The sequence below is a fragment of the Haliotis cracherodii genome, unplaced genomic scaffold, assembly GCF_022045235.1.
Source record: "Haliotis cracherodii isolate W230 unplaced genomic scaffold, xgHalCrac1.p SCAF_5, whole genome shotgun sequence".
Lineage (NCBI taxonomy): Eukaryota > Metazoa > Mollusca > Gastropoda > Lepetellida > Haliotidae > Haliotis > Haliotis cracherodii.
The window spans coordinates 22,337,232-22,356,488 of record NW_027266308.1 but is presented as its reverse complement, the minus strand read 5'-3'; the positions used below and the strand labels follow the sequence as shown (position 1 = coordinate 22,356,488).

The window sequence follows — 19,257 nt, the reverse complement described above, 5'->3', positions numbered from 1 at the left end:
CCACGTGGTCAGCATATTCCATCTCACTCAGGTGTGGGTTCAGGAGCTGGATCTTGAGGGACGCAATACGTGCATCGATTGCCTTGTTCTTCTTTCTTCGTGAAGGTTCTGATCACTGGTGTGAGAGTCTAAGGACTGCAACCTCTTTGAGTGACTGCTCTCGCTGAAATAGCTTCACTACCTCGTAGATGTCCGGGTGGCACTTCTTGGCAAGTTTCTTTATCTTGTTGTGCAACCCTTCCAGGTGATTGTTGGTACGGTGGCCTTGGTTTTCGAAATGGTTCCAAATCTCTGGCATGAAGGCCCCTCCTTGAACCCAACAGGTTGTCACGTAGTCCATGAAGGCAGTCACTTTAGGGCCAGCAGGAGAGTCAGCAATGGCATCAAGCCACACATCATCCACTTTGTTTCAACTTTTCCAACACTGTGGTATAGCTGAAACACTGCTCGAAGCTCACCCACTCATTCATTCCAAATGTATCACATTTGTGTATCTGGCACAGAAAATACTGATCTTTCTTGGTGGAGATGCAACGCAAATCAATTGCCCATATGTTTGCGATAACATCATTTATCATACAGTTAATCACATTAATGACATGATAAGTATTTAAATACCCAGAAGATGACGATAGAATCTATTAATCTTGGGTTTGTGTCATGTTTTGCCTGACTATGAATAATATTTCGTCATCACTACGTCATCAGCGTCATGGATCTGCAACTTCCGCCAAACACCGTGGTATTATTGAAATAATGTTCGACGAGGCGTTTAACCCAACTCACTCACTCATTCCAAATGTAGCGCATTTGTGTTTCCGGTACGGGCGATACTGAGTTTACTTGGAGGAGATGCAACGCAAATTAATTACTCATATCTTTGAGGTAGCATCATTTGTCATACATTCTACCACATTCATGACATGATAAGTATTTAAACACACAGAAGACGACGTTACTAAACTACTATCACCCCATCACATGATGAAAGCGTGGTGTTCCATGTTTTGAACGTATCTATCAACACCGTTGCATTCACGTGATAACCTTGGTTGTTGAGGACTGTTCCGATAAGCTAACTGATGCATCACCATAGTGCATGTTAAACATGAGCAGTATGGGAAAGGCTGGTAGCTCCAAAGCAAACGTTATTGATGTCGATTATAATGATGCCAAGAGTGTGCCCTTGCTAAGGGCCATGGTGACTTGCGGGATAGTGGCGGTGGTTTATATGTCTGGTTTCATATCCTTCTCGCCACTCCTCAGCCAGTTCATCCGGAAGCGTATTGCTGAGTCTTACACAAACAACCCAAATGAAAGTTTCAGCACTGGAAACACTTGCAGCAGAAATAAAAGCAACCATGACAATCTCATTGGAATCAACATCCAACAACAGTCGTCGGATATCCTGCTGTACTTATCACTCTCTGGATCCATTGTGTCCATCTTCATCAACCTAGTCTTTGGATCCTACTCCGACTTCCTTGGCCGGAAATTCCTATTTTGTATACCTACCCTAGGGGCTGTCCTAAAAGGAACAATGTTGTGTCTTGTAATAGCGTTTCGATTTCCCCTTGGCTGGTTATATTTGGGCTATGTTTTGGAGGGTCTCACTGGATCGTTCAGCGGATATCTCCTGGCTGTGTTTGCATACACAGCAGATGTGACTGAGCCTGGAAAGAAACGCACTGTCATGATAGCTCTGGTGGAGGGTAGCTTTGCTGTGGCAGGGTCTATTGGTCAATTGGCCGTTGGATTCATCATACATAGGGTCAACTACCTGTACGCTGCGATAATGATTACCGCCATCTTTGGTCTGGGACTGATCTTGGTAATAACACTCCTGCCTGAAACTATGACCAATAAGATGGAGAAACGGTGGTCTCCAATGCCACACATCAAGAAGGTTTTTGGATTCTTCTTCACACGAGGCTCAGGTAAACAGCGAGCCATGTATATACTAGCACTCCTTATATTCACTTTTGGAGGATTCCAAGTGCTTGGACGGTCAAATGTAGAAACTTTGTATCAATTAGACAAGCCATTTTGTTGGAGCTCTCTGAAAATCGGCTACTATGGTGCAATCAGACTGTCCTTCAGTGTTGTAAGTAGCCTAGTTGGACTCAAGCTTTTACAGCCTTGCTTCCGAGACATGACAATTGCGTTGATAGGAGTTGCTTTCGGCGCAGCATCCTTCGTGATGGAAGGACTGGCTGTCAACGATTGGATGCTGTATTTAGGTAAGTTTACATTCATACCGCGACATTGGACATAAATTCATCATTGACATCTATAGTGGCATAACTATAGATGTCAACCATTCTCTACGTAGGTTAGTATTATATATTTATTTTGTGCAACTGATATTTCATTTATAAATGTTAATACAGGGCACAATGACCTGTTCTACGTATGATTATATTGCGGAAGATATTTTACTCATTGTGGCATTTTGTGCGACATTTTTTCTTATGAGGCTGAACTGAGCATGAACAACTTTCTATTTCCTTACATTGACTTGAACCTTATGTTCCAATGTTTGTTCGGGTGAATACTTGACTTGCGTTTGCGTGTGTTTGTGACTGGACCCACCAGTGGGCCAGGATAACTCGCCTTATCGCGAACACCTGGTATCATCACTTATTGATAGCTGTTCATGAACACATGCTCATGACACAGTTGGAATCGGAATAGATTTCTTATGGGTTATGGAAATGGTTTTCGTTGCTTTTATGTACATATATAAGAATTCATAAGCTTGTGTATATTCATATTTAAGACCTAGTTTGAATTCCCCAGAGAGGTACATTGCTTGCAGTCTGTTCGCGGTGTCCGTGACATGGCTGGCATAAAGCTAAACGAAGCGAAACCCAGACTCACTGACACAAACTTCCAAATAGAAGTGGCATTTAAAACATCCCATGGGGTTCTTTAGATTACGGGAAACAAAATGACACAATGTGGATACGGGTGGTTACAATAACCTTATTGCATGTCATTCCGAGAGCGTGGATAGTTAAATCCTATATCAGTTACTGAATTGTTTGGCACAAACTCGAATATTTACAGGCTGGTGTAACATGCAATGAAGATGTAACAACGTGAAAATGCTAAAGGCTTAGGGTTAACTTCACTTCGCGGCCACGTTGGTCCTTGCACCCATTATACTAATTTGAGTAACGAAATCCTTGCCCGTTTTACTCTAGTTTTCAGGATTCAAGATGTTTATTGTAAATGAAGGTGATATTACCTACATGTACGTTACATGACAATTGATAAATACTCTAGTCTCTTTTTCCTTCACAAGAGTCATCATTGTTGCCATTTATTGGAATTATACTCAACAACAAAAGTTCCTGTGACACCAATATTTTAGTGTATCTTTCAAACAAGTAAAGTTTTGTTTTCAATGTTGTAGTACATGTTTGGAAACAAGTCGAAAAAGCGTAACTGCTACAAAAAAGCATGCATTCCATGCATTTCACTGCCCAAGAAAGGATATAAAAACATTTGCGTTAACGGGATTCCATATGCATTGTTTAGCATCGTTCTGACACAAACCACTCAGAAAAACAATAAAATTACACAATTATTCAACTTTACGAAATGCCACGCCTGTCCGAAAATGAGCGTCTGCGAGCCAATGGCATGCTTGATGCAGGATCAAGTCAAGGTGATGTTGCAAGACAATATAACGTCCACAGAAACACCATTTGGTGTTTATGGCAACGTTGGCAACAGACGAATGCAGTCATAGACCATCGTCGGAGTGGAGGCCACGCGTAACCAATAATCGACAAGACAACTGGATTCGAACAACACACCTACGAAATCGAGTCCAGGGAGCAACAGTGACTGCAAGAAGCATCCCTGACCTTCGACGAATATCTTCTCAAACCGAACGTCGTCGCCTAAGATGTGCAGGGACTGTCGCCAGAAGACCCGCCAGAAGACCCGCCAGACGTCCCATTTTGACAGGAAACCACCTTCAAGCACGTCTACAGTGGTGAAGACAGCGTATACGCTGGACGGCCGTGCAGTGGGGACAAATTCTATTCACTGACGAGTCTCGTTTTCACCTCAGCCACAGCGATGGACGGATTCGAGTTTACCGACGTCGAGGTGAACGTTTCGTCAATCATTGTGTCATGGAAGAAGATCGGTTCGGGGGCTGCAGCGTTATGGTATGGGATGGGATTACAGCAAGACAGAGGACCCGTTTGAAAGTGGTAGAGGGTAATCTCAATGGACAGCGCTACCGGCACGAGATCGTCGGCCCTGTAGTTCTACCGTTTTTGCGTCGTCATGGCCAAGGCATTACCTTTCAACTTGTTCAGGATTCCCTTCAACAAAATAACGTGAATGTCATCCCCTGGCCGACTCGCTCCCCTCGACATGTGGGATGAGATGGATCGGCGCCTTCGACGTCAACCACGTGTTCTACAGACACTCCATGAACTTGGAAACATGCTCCAGCAGATATGGACAGATATCCCACAGGACTTTGTGCGACGCCTGGTCCATTCCATGAGACGAAGATGTGTTGCTTGCATCGCAACCAGAGGTGGACACACATGCTTTTGATTTGTAAATTGACATTTTGGCATGTTCATGTTTTTTTAATGAAATCACGCATTTTTTTAAGTCAGTATGGCAAATTAAACCATTTGAACACTAACAGGAATATTTTATCTGTTGCAAACCGAAATTGTTTCAGATTTGGAAAAATACATAACTTTGCATTAAATCTTATTCAATGTCACAAGAACTTTTGTTGTTCAGTATAGATAACAAACAATTTTGCCTGATACGTCATATGCTATAAATCAATATTCACTTTGCAGTCCCAGTGATTTCGCTCTTAACATTCGCCGTTTCTCCTGTTGCTCGATCAACCATGTCGAAGATGACGTCACCGCTGGAACAAGGTAAATAGAGAGACATCTTTCCGAACATTATATTTGAATTCACATTTTTTTAACAACCGTCTTTAGGTACCAAAATGCTTCTTTGATAATTTCCGCAGGCACACGAAGTGTGTGGAGATGGAGGTGAAATACTCATTTTAAAGGGAAACGTAGTAGATTTGATATTGGTACCTAAGTCAATAACATTTTTATTCTTTCTTTTTCTAAATTAACAAATCATTGAATGTGAAACGCGAAAAGTGAGGTTGGGTAAAATTGGGTTTAACTCCGCGTCCAGGATTATTGCACTTATATAGAGACGTGCATGCACGTGTGTGCGGCCATTTGTACAAGTCCGGACTGATGCCGATTTATAGTGCTAGCCCACTGAGATACCATGCCGCAGTTTAACACGAATACCCCACGCAGACCCAGTATACTGATCCCGAGACGACCAGTCCTTGTTTCAGTCCCTTACTTCCCTTAATCCCGAGCGCCAGACAGGGTAACAACAAGTACCATCTATTGATGTCTTTTGGTATGACGCGGCCGGGGATCGAACCCCGGCCCTTCCGCTTACCGGGCGGACGCTCTACCACTAGACCACGGAGGTGGTCCTGAAAGGCGATAGAAGTTCAACGGGTCCGAGACTGGTCGGGGCGCTGAGATATTCATAAGTGAGTGAGTATGGTTTTACACCGCTTTTAGCAATATTCCAGCAATATCACGGTGGGCGACTGAGATATTCATGAAGGTTTGACATCATCCTGGAGTCCACTCTAGTGACCACAGGAAGAAAAGAAAATCTGATTATACTCTAAGTCTAAGTAGTCACAACAATACATTTATCAATTTATCAGGTTGTAATGACTCCCATTCAGAAACCTTCGAAGGCTGTAACCTTTTATACTAATGGGTGAACCAGCCCTTGGGGCGTCGTCAGCAGAATTGCTGTAGGGGGAAGTAAGATTGGGATTTCCACCAACATTTCTAGGAGAAAGGGGACTGGACAGAGAGCTGTGTTGCATCCAGTTGCTCTCATCCAGCTGGAAGCCCTGTCTGCCTCAATGTTCTCCACTCCCGGGAGATAGATAGCACACAGGTTCAAGTGTTTTCCCAGACACAACTCCCAGATTTGTATGGTTATCACGAGGAGGGTAGTCGGACGTGTACCTCGCTGGTCATTCACATAACCTCTATGTGCTTGCGACAGAGAATCTTGAAAACTAGGTCGTCTAGCCAAACTGCCTTCAGCTCCAGAGCATTTATGTGAAGTTTGCTCTTGTCCTGGGACCAACGTCCTCATGTGCGGGTTTGTTGGCAGACATCCCCCAAGCCGAGGTTTGACGCATCTGTCTCTAAGATCAAGTCGGGATGAGTCACTGGGATCGGTTTCTCGATTAACATTGCTAGGTTGTTTGACCACCATTGCAGTTCTCTGAGATATGGTAGTCTTGCATCTGCATGTACCAGCAGTGAAGCTGAGCAGGGATTACTGCTATCATTGAGGAGGGTATTGTCCCGAAGAAACTGACGAGTTGACGACTATACACCAGATTATTCCTGATTAGGTTGTGGCATGTGGAGATAATGTTTGTCACTTTCTCCTCAGAGAGTCTGTGAGTTTATCTTGAAACCGAGAAAGGTTATTTGCAATGGTGGGATAAGCACTCGTCTGACTTTTTTATGACAAAGCCCAGGTCCAAGCAGAAAATGTCATCCAGGTATATCCACCCTGCCCTTGTCAGGAGACATGCGACTGGCTGTGGCAGCTTGATGAAAGCTTGAGGGGATGCGGCGAACGGAAGCCTAATGAAGTGGAAGTTTTGTGAGCTCTTGAGATCTGTTGCAATGGGGACGGTATGATAAACGTCCTTCAGGTTTAACTTGCCCATAAAGTCGTTTCGTCTGTAGTCACCATCCCTCTTTAGAACGATGAATATCAAACTCACATATTTGGGGGCAGTGGGTTCTGAAAGGGAGTCCAAATAAACGGGAATCTGAACACTTTTACAGTTTCGAGAACCCAAGGGTCTGACGTAATCAGCCGCTAACTGATCTTAGTCTGCCTCTGCTGGAAGTCTGAGGTCGCCTGATATCTTGAAAATATCCTGAAGCCGTTTTAGAGGTTGGAACTCTTGCATTGACATCATAGAAGACAATTGTGTCACTACTATGATGGGTTCGGAACAAAGGTTTTTCCCACGTAGAATAGGGATGTCTAGATCTCTGTTTCTGGGCGTCTCGGCCACGACCTCTTCTGCCTCTAGTTGTGTGACTACCCGGTCTGCTGAAGCTGGCTCGGACCATGAATCTGCACCGTGGGCACAGCAGGAAAGGGCTGATTGGACTTGGAAGCAATCTCTTTAAATAGATCCAAAACCAAGCGATTTTTTCTTTGCCTCAAAAATGAGTTTGTCTTTTGTTTTGCGTATGACCTCTTTCAAGAGGGTGTCATAGAAACTGTCCCCCAAACTTTCCCATTCCCAAGCCGACTGCAAACTAGCATCATGTTTCAAGAGCTTTTTTTTGTTTGTTAATATTCTTTGTTAATTTGACAAGTTTATGTCATCATTTGTTTAAATTATGAGACATGAGCTTGTCCCTGTAATCAGGTTGTTTTCTCAACAATACACAACATTTCAAAATGGCAATGTCATGTGGGGATTCCCCTTGCCGAATCTTATCCAGGATGTGCCATAGAGTAGTCAGGGGTCCCATATAATTCATCCTCTACATGTCCAGGGCTAGCATTTCTGTAAACTTACACTAACCCCTGCATCCATTCTCATGGCTCTTGCAATCACAAATTACCAGCCCTTGATTTTCATTAACATTTTACCGATCAATCAAACGTCGATATAAGGGAAAGTATAAGGGGAAGGGAGGTAACTCGTATTACTTCGAAACCAAAGACACCGCCAGTTTTAACGGACATCAGGAAAGCCATCCATCCCAATTATCTTCAGACTGAGTCCAAAAATTGAGAATCTGACAAGAGTCATGTGTTGTACCTATTTCTTTTATGGACGGAGGGCGTCCCAGCCTCCGATCGAGATGATAAACATGCGTCAGCCATGTCCGGATTGTCCATGTGGTTGACAATAGACTTACTTTTAGAGATTCGAGCGTTAGATATGCCGTAATTTAACTCGTGTAGTCCTTAACCTCTTTATTGAAGACTAATTGTCAGACATCATCTGAAAACTATGTGGGAAAAATTGATAAAACTTCAAAATTAGGAGCGAATGTCTTTCAACTTTCAAGGTTTGCTTTTCGGCTTTTATAAGCCTGTTAATGGATGCTATGAAGAAGATACCAATATCACATTAACGTCACATCAAGTACATTTAATGAAGCAAAACTAGAGACGAGCATTCATGGTGACTGTACCACCCAATCTTACAAGCATTAAAAACGCAGTTCCGATTATCATCTTAATTTTGTTTCATAGACAAGGCAAGGTTCGTGTTCAAAAGCAACAGTGCCACAATAACAGAACTGCGTTTTTATTGCGGACTAGTATATTATCTAGCTGAGAGAAAACGACTTAAGACGTCGAGGTGTACCGATCCTGACAGATACAACATATGCTATTTTTACTAATAAATGTAGTGTATACATTACACCAAGGATGATAATATAACAAATAAATTGTTCATTGCCTGCATTGACAAAATGATAGACTGGGATATTTACCATGTTTTTGCAGGTGCTCTGTTCTCCAGTATGGCCGCCATGGAAAGTATCTCTAACGCGCTGTCGGAGACGATGTACAACACCGTCTACCATGCTACTGTTGACACCTTCGGGGGTGCGGTCTTCATTGTAATGGACGGATTCGGGATAGCCTGTGCTGCATGTATTATGTGAGACCCATAACGGATTAACATTCACGAAATGATTGTTATGCAGAATTATATGTTCCCACTTTTAACAATAGAGCCAATCAGATTACCTTTTGATTATATTTTGTTGATTGTATATCACTTAAAAGCCTTATATATATTCACACAGCATCAGCTATTATTTGTTGGTTTAAATAGTTACTGTATCGATATATTGTACACATATTTTGTGACAAACTAATTTTACTAATTCAGTTTTGACAAATGTAAAGAAGTAGTTTGATTCACTTTGCTTAATCTGTTCTTGTTGAGTCTGATGACTTGATATCATGGTACTCCGTGTGCGCCAATTGTAAGTTAAGCAATCATTATTCTCAATGTTCAATGTTGCTCCAGGTCTGTGGATTATGAAAATATATTCAGAAACATCACCACACGAAAAATAAATAAATATTTAACAGTCATCAGTAATCAACCAGGGATCGTGGTTACAAATGCAGTTGTGCTTGTGTATACTTTCATCTGAACAGCGTCCTTAGTGAAACCTAACCGGGTTATTTGGCACTTTCTGTCACGTCTTGGTTTATGTTGACAGTGCATTCCTCTTCATCTCGAGAGAAGAGGCCCAGGTATCGGAATCTGGTGTTGTGCCCCCAGCCAAAGTCGAACTGAAGTCACTAAAACAAGGAACGATGACCCCATGAAAGTTATCCTGATAATCTAACCCGTGACCCAAGCAGTACATTCTAAAGACATCATATTTTGTTTGTGACTATGATACGTGGAGAGCAAGATCAAACATTTGTATACTAGATGAATGGATATGTGTTAATGAATAAAAATTGATTTAGGCTGCATTCGCAATTCTTCATCTATTTGCAGCAGAATTAATTTTAAGTAGTTACACGTAGCTTCATTAAGTAAGTTACGTTGACCACAGGAACGTGTCCTGCTCAATCAGAAATTTCAAATCAGAATACATGTTACGTGTGATCTATTTTAATAATTTGGTAACACGTACTAATATATTTACAGTGCTTTTATGATTTTCCCCAAAAAGGGTTTCAGGTGGTCCAGTTCTCTTTTTGGAACGTCTTAGGTTCTTCCACACTATCAGAACATCCGCGCGATATTGTCATTAATTGTCATCAAATTGTGTGGAAAATGTTTGAAAGCAACAATATGTAAATATCACCTTGATGTGAATATGCGCGTATGCAATATGATGTATCAAACGAGTGTGTCCCATATCTATCAATGGTAGGCGTCATATGATAACCTGTATTGGATTCGTAATAACCTATATGCAACATTCACCACGGACGTAAGACAGAACCCATCATCAAAGATTGCAGCGTCCAGAAGACGACCAATTCGGCCGTCTGTTCCTCGTTACACTCAAACTGTTCCTCCATGACTGTTTCAGTGTCATCCAGTCATGTCTCAGGACTTATACCTGCGACATAGCGAGAAGTACTTTCCTAACTGGACGATTGCAGAAAGGGAGGCTCCCCACAGGCTCTCCCAAGGAGTCCCACCTCTAGATGGAGGTTAAGAAAGACGCCACCAACCCCAACATGCATCTGGGACCTTGATTTCACCCATTACGATATTTAAATACATGTTCGGTTTTTATTTTAGGAAAACTTCTTATTGTCTCTGTGTCTTATTCTGGATCTGCATAAGTGTTATCTTGTTTAAGAGGGGGCACGGGTGGCCCAGTCGTCTAAGGCGCCGCGATTCGCTGTGCAGAGTTGCGTCCCTTGGGCACGCCAGAAACCTATGATTGTGGGTTCGAATCCCGGTTCGCCCCTATTATGTTTCTAGGTTTGTCAGCACCATACCCGTGCTCTTGGGTTTCACCGAAGTGGTAAACGTCTGAGACCTGCATCACTTCGGGCTTTCCTCCAACATTAAGCTGACACGCTGTGATATAACTGGAATACTGTTAAAAGCGGCGTTACAACTCACTCACTCACTCTTGTTTAAGACCAGCATGGTACAGTAAATATCGAGAACTTGTATATGTTGTTCTCCATTTTGCTGGGATTCTGTCAAATTGGGACTCAACGGTGCCCTGAAGGACGGTGTCGACTACTTCAGCTGTGTTGCCGTCCACAGATGGTGTAGTTGGTATCTTCGGATTCATATCTGCGGCTGCTTCTAAACGTATTACGGCTTTTGTGGACTGGATGTTGAATTTAGGTGAGTCAATGTGCTAGGTGTTACAGGCACAGTGGGGTTGCCTGGTGGTAAAAATATTCACTGGTCATGCCAACGGCCGGGCTCGATTCTCTCCATGTGAAGCCCTTTTCTGTTGTACCCTGTCTTGAAATTGTTGGAGTAGTGCCAAAAAAACAATACTCACTCATTCACTTTTATATAATTTTTTTTACAAAATGATTGTACGTGGACTTTGCCACAAATGGCAATGATTTTGCAGCTGTTGCTTGCAATACTATTCGAGGGTCTCAACAGATAAATCTAAACGTATAGTGAAGTAGTATAGTAGATGGTATTAAGTAGCTAATTTATAATATGTAACATACTACTTTACAAGAAAAGACAAACACATCTCAGTAATTCTAATCAATTATTAAAAAGAAAAAAACTTCCTTCTTATTGTGTTCCCAGTTAGATTCAATATATTGAACCACAATTAAGGTACGGGATATACACCATGCTGGCTTAAAATGAAAAAACAAAACAACCAAGAAATAGGGCTCGTAAGTAGGTCACAGGACTATGTCAGACCTTACATTGTTTTAGTACTTACGTGACAAACAACGTTTCATGGCAATTGCGATAGCAGTGTTATGTCGGACAGAGCCCGGTTAATCACGCTAGTAGTGAAACTTAGAAAACCATGACATGTCACAGACATTAAAACACTGGAGTTCGGTTGCACGAATAGCATGTGTAGCTGTTCAAAGCAGTTGCAGTTTTGTCAAGACGTCCTGTGTTTAAGTCACTACTGATCGGTTAATCATCACACGTACAGTGGTGATGGCGTGGAAATATGAGCAGAAACAGTCGTTGTACGACTCGTTTGATTTAATTGGTTATTTATTGTCAAGAAGAAATAATTAATTAACTTTTGCTCCCCGTTTGTGCACCTTACAATGCTATGTCAAATTTCGATCACATCGGCCCTGAGCCATTTTCCAAAATTAAATGTTCAGCTCTGATAACCAACATCACAGAATCATATTTTTGTATCCCGGGTAGATGACACAAAGACAAGTAATAAGTAGGCCTTCTATGTGCCTGTGGGCAAAGTAAATTGTGAATATTTGTCAATACTTGTAATATCTCTATGTAATCATATGCAAAGACCTGTGTTAATAAAAAAAGACATGTGACAATATCATGATGATAATGTTATGTGCATTAAAATTCAGGTTTTATTTAAGACAACTATTAATCTAATATGTACATTATGAATGATTACATCCTTGCAATGTTTGTTTATAAGATCTCTGAAGACTTTAATTATTATATTAAAAGGGTCCTTATTTATTTCCGATAAACCGAGAAGCATATTCTGCCAAAAAAAGGAACGCGAAAAAAAAGAGAGAAAAAGACTTGACTGAAACGTCACTGAAACAGCTAACTGCATGTATCACTTGATAAGGAACATATGGAGACGTAAAAGTGCACTTAGTAAGTGAAATTAAACTGATTAATGGAGATCTTAAAGAAATAAGTCGGGTTAAAACAAATGGTATGTTAATAAGATCAAAAGCTTTAGGGGTGGAAATGGGAGAAAAAAACATCTAAATATTTCTAGAACCTGGAAACAAGAAAGCATACATGGGCGTCGAAACCGTTAGTGGAAATAGAATAACGAAGCAACAAGAGATTCAGAATGAAGTGAGATCATTCTACAAAAACCTGCACAAAACAAGAAGTTTCAAGTGTTGATCTAAACAATCTATTAGATAATGTTCATATTCCTAAACTTTCAGATAATACGGCAGCAAACATAGAAGGGGAACTCAGTTATGACGAAGTACTACTCCTGTAAAATCCTTAAAAAATGAGAAAAATCCTGGCCCGGATGGATTTACAGCAGAATACATTACGATTTTTGGGTTAGACCTAGGAAAATGTCTTATTCGATCGTTGAATGCAGCTTTCAGACAAGGATCGCTATCAGTCTCTCGGAAAGAAGGGTTTATAACTTGCATACAAAATGAAATAAACCAAAATACTTCCTTAAAAGTTTGAGACTGATATCACTACTTTCAATTTTGTATGAAACTGGATCATTAACTATATCCAACAGAATGAAATCAGTACTTGACATCATTATTAATGAAGACCAAATATGTCAGAGAAATAAGTAGATTTGTCTTTGACTTGATGGAATAAACAGAGGCATTTGATGCTGTCGAATAGAAATGTATAAATAAGACGTTAGCTTTCTTCAAATTTGGGTCATCTATGCGTAAATGGATGATAATATTTTAAAACGCAATTGAATCTGGTCTATTGATAAATGGCTTCGGCTCCGAATTCTTTAATGTTTCGGGAGACTGTCATCAGGGCGACCAGGATCCAGGAGTTCCAAAAATCAAAGAATTAATTCAAGCTCAAAGGTTTTTAATAATAAGACGGTATTACAAGAAAAGATCAATACGGTGTACTATATTTCAAAAGAAATATACCAATGTTCATCAACGATTTAATAGACAAAATTGGCCAGTTTCTGACCTTTCCGAGAGTCAAAGAGATTTATGATGTCAATACCAACATATCTCCAAACTTAAGACTGACCAAAGATTGAACCTCCCCCTCCTCCACCCGATTTATTTAATCAACTGAAAGAAGAAAGGAGTCACGCTATTTCTACACAACATTAATTGAGAACCACTGCCGTACGAATCAACATATCTAGAACATTATCATACTAACTGCAGACACGTTTCTCCAGATATATATTGCTAAAATACAACATGATCCCGTTTAGATGTACAGGGCACACTCCACTGCAGAGGTTTCAATACAAAATCCTACACAACATCTTACCAACTAACAATTTGTTAAAAAAATGGATTATGTCAACAATGAAACATGTGACTTTTGTACATTAGAATTAGAAACTATACTACATGTGTTTTTTGAATGTAGAACAATTCGTCCACTTTGGACATACTTGGAAAGTTGTTCTTTTGAGCAAATAGAATTGAAAATCGTAGTAAACAGTGGTTGTATACTTGGTCCTGTCTAGCAAAGTTAGCATTGGTGGTTACGCACGCATTTCGAAAGCAGAACTAGTTCATGAGTAAGGCATGTCATCGGAAATGCTGGGTCCGGTAGTAGCGCTTCGCGAGACTGACGGGCCCTCCCTATACGATGGGGATTTATCATGGTATCATAGTTGCGTTTTGGATCTTACGTTTGAAGTGTTTCGGCGACTGTTACAGTCTAGTAACGTTTTCATATAAAAAATGTGTAATGTTATTGTCAAATCTAACTTCAAGTGTATACTTTCTTTTGCCCGTCGGTGTGCCCTTTTAGAAGATCAACATGACCTACATATACACATATATATGTGGTGTTGTTCCAGTCCCCTATGACCTGTGGAAAATGTTTCTTGATCATGAAGACCGCCTCCTTGGTCTAGTGGTAGAGCGTCCGCCCGGATGTTCGACCCTCGGCCGCGTCATACCAAAAGACATCAAAAGATGGTACTTGTTGTTATCCTGTCTGGCGCCCGACATTAAGGGGCTAAAACAAGGACTGGTCGGCTCGGAGTCAGTATACTGTGTCTGAGTGGGGTATTCATGTTAAACTGCGGCATGGTATCTCAGTGTACTAGCACTATAAATCGGCATCAGTCCGGAATAGTACAAGCAGCCACACATACACACACGTGCATGCACGTCGCTATATAAGTGCAATAATCTTTGACGAGATGTGAAACCCCATTTCACCTCACCTCACCTCACCTCACCTCACCTCACCTCACCTCACCTCACCTCACCTCTTGATCATGAGCTAAGCCATGGATTATACACTATGAACAACTTCAAACACATATCTATAACTTATAACAACTGGTATTCAAATGTAGAGAGATAACTTTCATAGTACTATTTATCAAATTGCATGCCACATTATGTAATGGGTTATTAGTGTTCCGTTACTAATATGCAGAGTTTCTTCCTACGCCTCCATTAATCTTCGGTTCGTGTCACGTTTTGCCTGACTATTAATAATTTTTCGTCATCACTACGTCATCAGCGTCATGGATCTGCAACTTCCGCCAAACACCGTGGTATTATTGAAATAATGTTCGACGAGGCGTTTAACCCAACTCACTCACTCATTCCAAATGTAGCGCATTTGTGTTTCCGGCACGGAAGATACTGAGTTTACTTGGAGGAGATGCAACGCAAATAAATTACTCATATCTTTGAGGTAGCATCATTTGTCATACAATCTACCACATTCATGACATGATAAGTATTTAAACACACAGAAGAGGGCGTTACTAAACTACTATCACCTGGTGTTCCATGTTTTGAACGTATCTCTAACACCATGGAACTCATGTGATAACCTTGGTTGTTCAGGACTGGTCCCATAAGCTAACTGATGCATCACCATAGTGCATGTTAAACATGAGCAGTATGGGAAAGGCTGGTAGCTCCAAAGCAAACGTTATTGATGTCGATTATAATGATGCCAAGAGTGTGCCCTTGCTAAGGGCTATGGTGACTTGCGGGATAGTATCGGTGATTTATATGTCTGGTGTCATATCCTTCTCGCCATTTCTCAGCCAGTTCATCCGGGAGCGTATTGCTGAGTCCTACAATTACAACACAAACGAAAGTTTCAGCTCTGACACTTGCGACCGAAATAAAAGCAACCATGATAATCTGATTGGAATCAAGACCCAACAACAGTCATCGGATATCCTGCTGTACTTATCACTCTCTGGATCCATTGCTTCCATCTTCATCAACCTAGTCATTGGATCCTACTCCGACTTCCTTGGCCGGAAATTCTTATTTTTCATACCTACCCTAGGGGCTGTCCTGAAAGGAACAATGTTGTGTCTTGTAATAGCGTTTCGATTTCCCCTTGGCTGGTTATATTTGGGCTATGTTTTGGAGGGTCTCACTGGGTCGTTCAGCGGATATCTCCTGGCTGTGTTTGCATACACAGCAGATGTGACTGAGCCTGGAAAGAAACGCACTGTCATGATAGCTCTGGTGGAGGGTAGCTTTGCTGTGGCAGGGTCTATTGGTCAATTGGCCGTTGGATTCATCATACATAGTGTCAACTACCTGTACGCTGCTATAATGATTACTGCCATCTTTGGTCTGGGACTGATCTTGGTAATAACACTCCTGCCTGAAACTATGACCAATAAGATGGAGAAACGGTGGTCTCCAATGCCACACATCAAGAAGGTTTTTGGATTCTTCTTCACACGAGGCTCAGGTAAACAGCGAGCCATGTATATACTAGCACTCCTTATATTCTTTTTTGGAACTTTCCAAATGCTTGGACGGTCAAATGTAGAAACTTTGTATCAATTAGACAAGCCATTTTGTTGGAGCTCTCTGAAAATCGGCTACTATGGTGCTATCAAACTGTCCTTCAGTGTTGTATGTGGCCTAGTTGGACTCAAGCTTTTACAACCTTGCTTCCGAGACATGACAATTGCATTAATAGGACTGGCCTTCGGCGCAGCATCCTTCGTGGTGGAGGGACTGGCCGTCAACGATTGGATGCTGTATTTAGGTATGTTTTGTGAGAAGTGTGACCATCTTCATTACATTAAAACCGCCATACTGAACATAAATTCATGTTAAATCTTAATAGTGATATAACTTTAGGTGTTTACGATTAGATTCTCTCCGTAGTTATATATTTATTTTGTGCCCTAAAATTTCGTTTATTAATGTAAACACATAGGTCACAATGACCTGTTCCAGGGATGACTATATTGCGGAAGATCTTTTACTCATTTTACTTTTGAGGTTGAACTACCTTGCAATTGTGTATATTGACTTGTACCGTATGTTCCTATGTTTGTTCAGGTGAATACTTGACTTGCTTTTGCATGTGTTTGTGACTGGACCCACCAGTGGGGCAGGATAAACTCGCCTTTTCGCGAACACCTAGTGTCATCACTTATTGATAGCGATTCATAAACACATGCTTCTAACATTGTCGGAATCGTATTAGATTTCTTATGATTATGGAAATGGTTTTCTTGGCTTTTATGTACATATAAAAGAATTCATAAGCATGTGTATATATTCATATTTAAAACCTAGTCTGAGTTCACTGTTTGCAGTCCGTTATTGGTGTCACCCTCCGTGACATGGCTGGCATAAAGCTAAAAGAAGTCCAGAGCCACTCACACAAGCTTCCAAATAGAGTTGGAGTCCTCTTGATCACCAGACACAAATTATCTGAATGTGGGTACGGGGGGTAACAAACCTTGCCACAGGACATCCCCGAGAGCGTGGACAGTTAAATCCACTATCAATTACTGAATTATCTGGCCAAACTCGAATATTTACAATCTGGTGTAATATGCAATGGAGATTTATGGCGTGAAAATACATTAGTTGACTTCACTTCGCGTCCACGCTGGACCTTGACACATTATGCTGACTTGACCCGTTTCTACTCTCGGTTTCTCTGGATTCAAGGTTCAAGTGTTTATTGTATCCAAAGCGATATGACCCAAATTTCATGAAAATCAATAATACTCTTGTTTGTTTTCACAAAAATCATCATTATTCACATTTATTAGAATGAGTGACAACCTATGACAAAATACGTCAAATCCAAAATAACCCATATTTTCGTTGCAGTACCACTGATCTCCCTCTTATCATTTACCGTTGTCCCTGTTGCACGATCAGTTATGTCAAAGATGACGTCCCCGATGGAACAAGGTAAAACAACAAGACAGACATCTTTCCGAACATTCCATTTTATTTGAATTTGCATTAACAACGATCGTCTCATGGTAGCCAAATGTTTAATTAGGGACTCGCATGTGTGGGTAATGAAATCCCCACAGTCCCCATCTTTTCTAACAAGCAATAAAGACCGATAAATAATCAACGTAATGTATTTCATAAACAAAGGTTCGTTCTCAAATTGCGTTTTAATGCGGACGGGTATACTGTCTAGCAAGTGATAGGAGAAGCCGACATAAGACCACGTGATTTACCTATCCTGATAGATACAACCTTGTATTTGAACGATATCCAAATGAGATAACATATTAATAAATGTATGCATTACACCAGGAATGATAATATAACAATATCACCACACAAATAGTGTACTGCCTGCGTGGACAAGATGATGGACTGAGATCTTTACCATGTTGTTGCAGGTGCTCTGTTCTCCAGCATTGCTGTCATGGAGAGTATCTGTAGCACGCTGTCGGCAACGATGTACAACACCGTCTATCACGCTACTGTTGACTCTTTGAGAGGAGCAGTTTTCATCGTAATGGTCGGAATCGCAATTATCTGTGCCGCTTGTATTATGTAAGAACTATGGCTGATTAACTTTCATGAAATGATTGTTATGAAGAATCATATATAACCACTTTCATCAATACAGCTGATCAGTAATTATCAATATTGTTTTGTTCACTTGTTTTGTCCTGTAAATTCATTGTATATCACCTGAAAGTATTTCATTGAAAGGTTATTCACACAGTATTAACTATTGCTTAAACGATTTACTGTATCGGTACATTGCTATATGTTGTGTGACAAACTAATTTTACTAAATGTGGACAAATGTCAAGAAGCAGTTAGATGCATTCAGTTTGCTTAATCTTTTGTTGGGCCTGTTGTTGTTTTCATCTGAGAAAAGGAAATGGTTCCCAAATAAGTATCTGTATCGTGATGTCATGATACTCCGTGTGTCCCTACTGTAGGTTTAGCAAGCATTATTCTCAATGTTCAATGTTGCTCCACGTCTATGGTTTATGAAAACATATTTTAGAAACGTCACCATACGAAAATTAAAATAATAATATTTAACCTTCATCAGTAATTAGCCAAGGATCGTGGTTACAAATGCAGTTGTGCCTTTGTATACTTCCATGCGGATAGCGTTCTTAACCGGGTAATTTGGCACTTTCTGTCACGTCTTTGTTTATGTTGACAGTGTATTCCTCTTCATCTCGAGAGAAGACACACAAGTATCGGAGTCTGGTGTTGTGCCTCCAACCAAAGTCGAACTGAAGTCACTAAACAAGTAGCGATGACACCATGAAAGTTATCCTGATGTATCTAACCCGTGACCCAAGCAGTATATTCTAAAGAAATCATATAATATTTGTTTCTTACACACCTGTGGGTAAGAAACCCATTCGAGATAATTGGTATCAAACATATGTGTGAGATCGAATTCCAGGCCCGTGATGAGCTACTCCATGGTGATGACCTGAGGTCAGATGATGACGGACTAATTTTCTGATTGTAAATCATTGATAAGATGCTCGT

The 19,257-nt window shown here is 40.8% G+C and overlaps 2 protein-coding genes across 2 annotated transcripts; both read left to right on the top strand.

Annotated features, from left to right (window-relative positions):
* The first annotated feature begins 1,099 nt into the window (after window positions 1-1,099).
* On the top strand, window positions 1,100-9,459 carry LOC139443599 (lysosomal proton-coupled steroid conjugate and bile acid symporter SLC46A3-like). The gene is made up of 4 exons (XM_071224561.1): window positions 1,100-2,240; window positions 4,845-4,928; window positions 8,620-8,776; window positions 9,351-9,459. Exons 1-4 carry the CDS (start codon window positions 1,100-1,102, stop codon window positions 9,457-9,459), a joined length of 1,491 nt encoding a protein of 496 aa, XP_071080662.1.
* Window positions 9,460-15,375: 5,916 nt separating this feature from the next.
* Window positions 15,376-19,013, top strand: LOC139444253 (lysosomal proton-coupled steroid conjugate and bile acid symporter SLC46A3-like). The gene is made up of 4 exons (XM_071225176.1): window positions 15,376-16,513; window positions 17,599-17,682; window positions 18,132-18,288; window positions 18,920-19,013. The coding sequence occupies exons 1-4, from the start codon at window positions 15,376-15,378 to the stop codon at window positions 19,011-19,013; spliced, it is 1,473 nt and encodes a 490-aa protein (XP_071081277.1).
* The last annotated feature ends 244 nt before the right edge of the window (window positions 19,014-19,257 follow it).

Coding starts and splice junctions, on each gene's coding strand:
- LOC139443599 (XM_071224561.1), top strand. CDS start 1,100: ATGTTAAACATGAGCAGTATGGGAAAGGCTGGTAGCTCCAAAGCAAAC. Junction 4,929..8,619: donor GACGTCACCGCTGGAACAAG/GTAAATAGAGAG, acceptor ATGTTTTTGCAG/GTGCTCTGTTCTCCAGTATG. Junction 8,777..9,350: donor GCCTGTGCTGCATGTATTAT/GTGAGACCCATA, acceptor TTATGTTGACAG/TGCATTCCTCTTCATCTCGA.
- LOC139444253 (XM_071225176.1), top strand. CDS start 15,376: ATGTTAAACATGAGCAGTATGGGAAAGGCTGGTAGCTCCAAAGCAAAC. Junction 17,683..18,131: donor GACGTCCCCGATGGAACAAG/GTAAAACAACAA, acceptor ATGTTGTTGCAG/GTGCTCTGTTCTCCAGCATT. Junction 18,289..18,919: donor ATCTGTGCCGCTTGTATTAT/GTAAGAACTATG, acceptor TTATGTTGACAG/TGTATTCCTCTTCATCTCGA.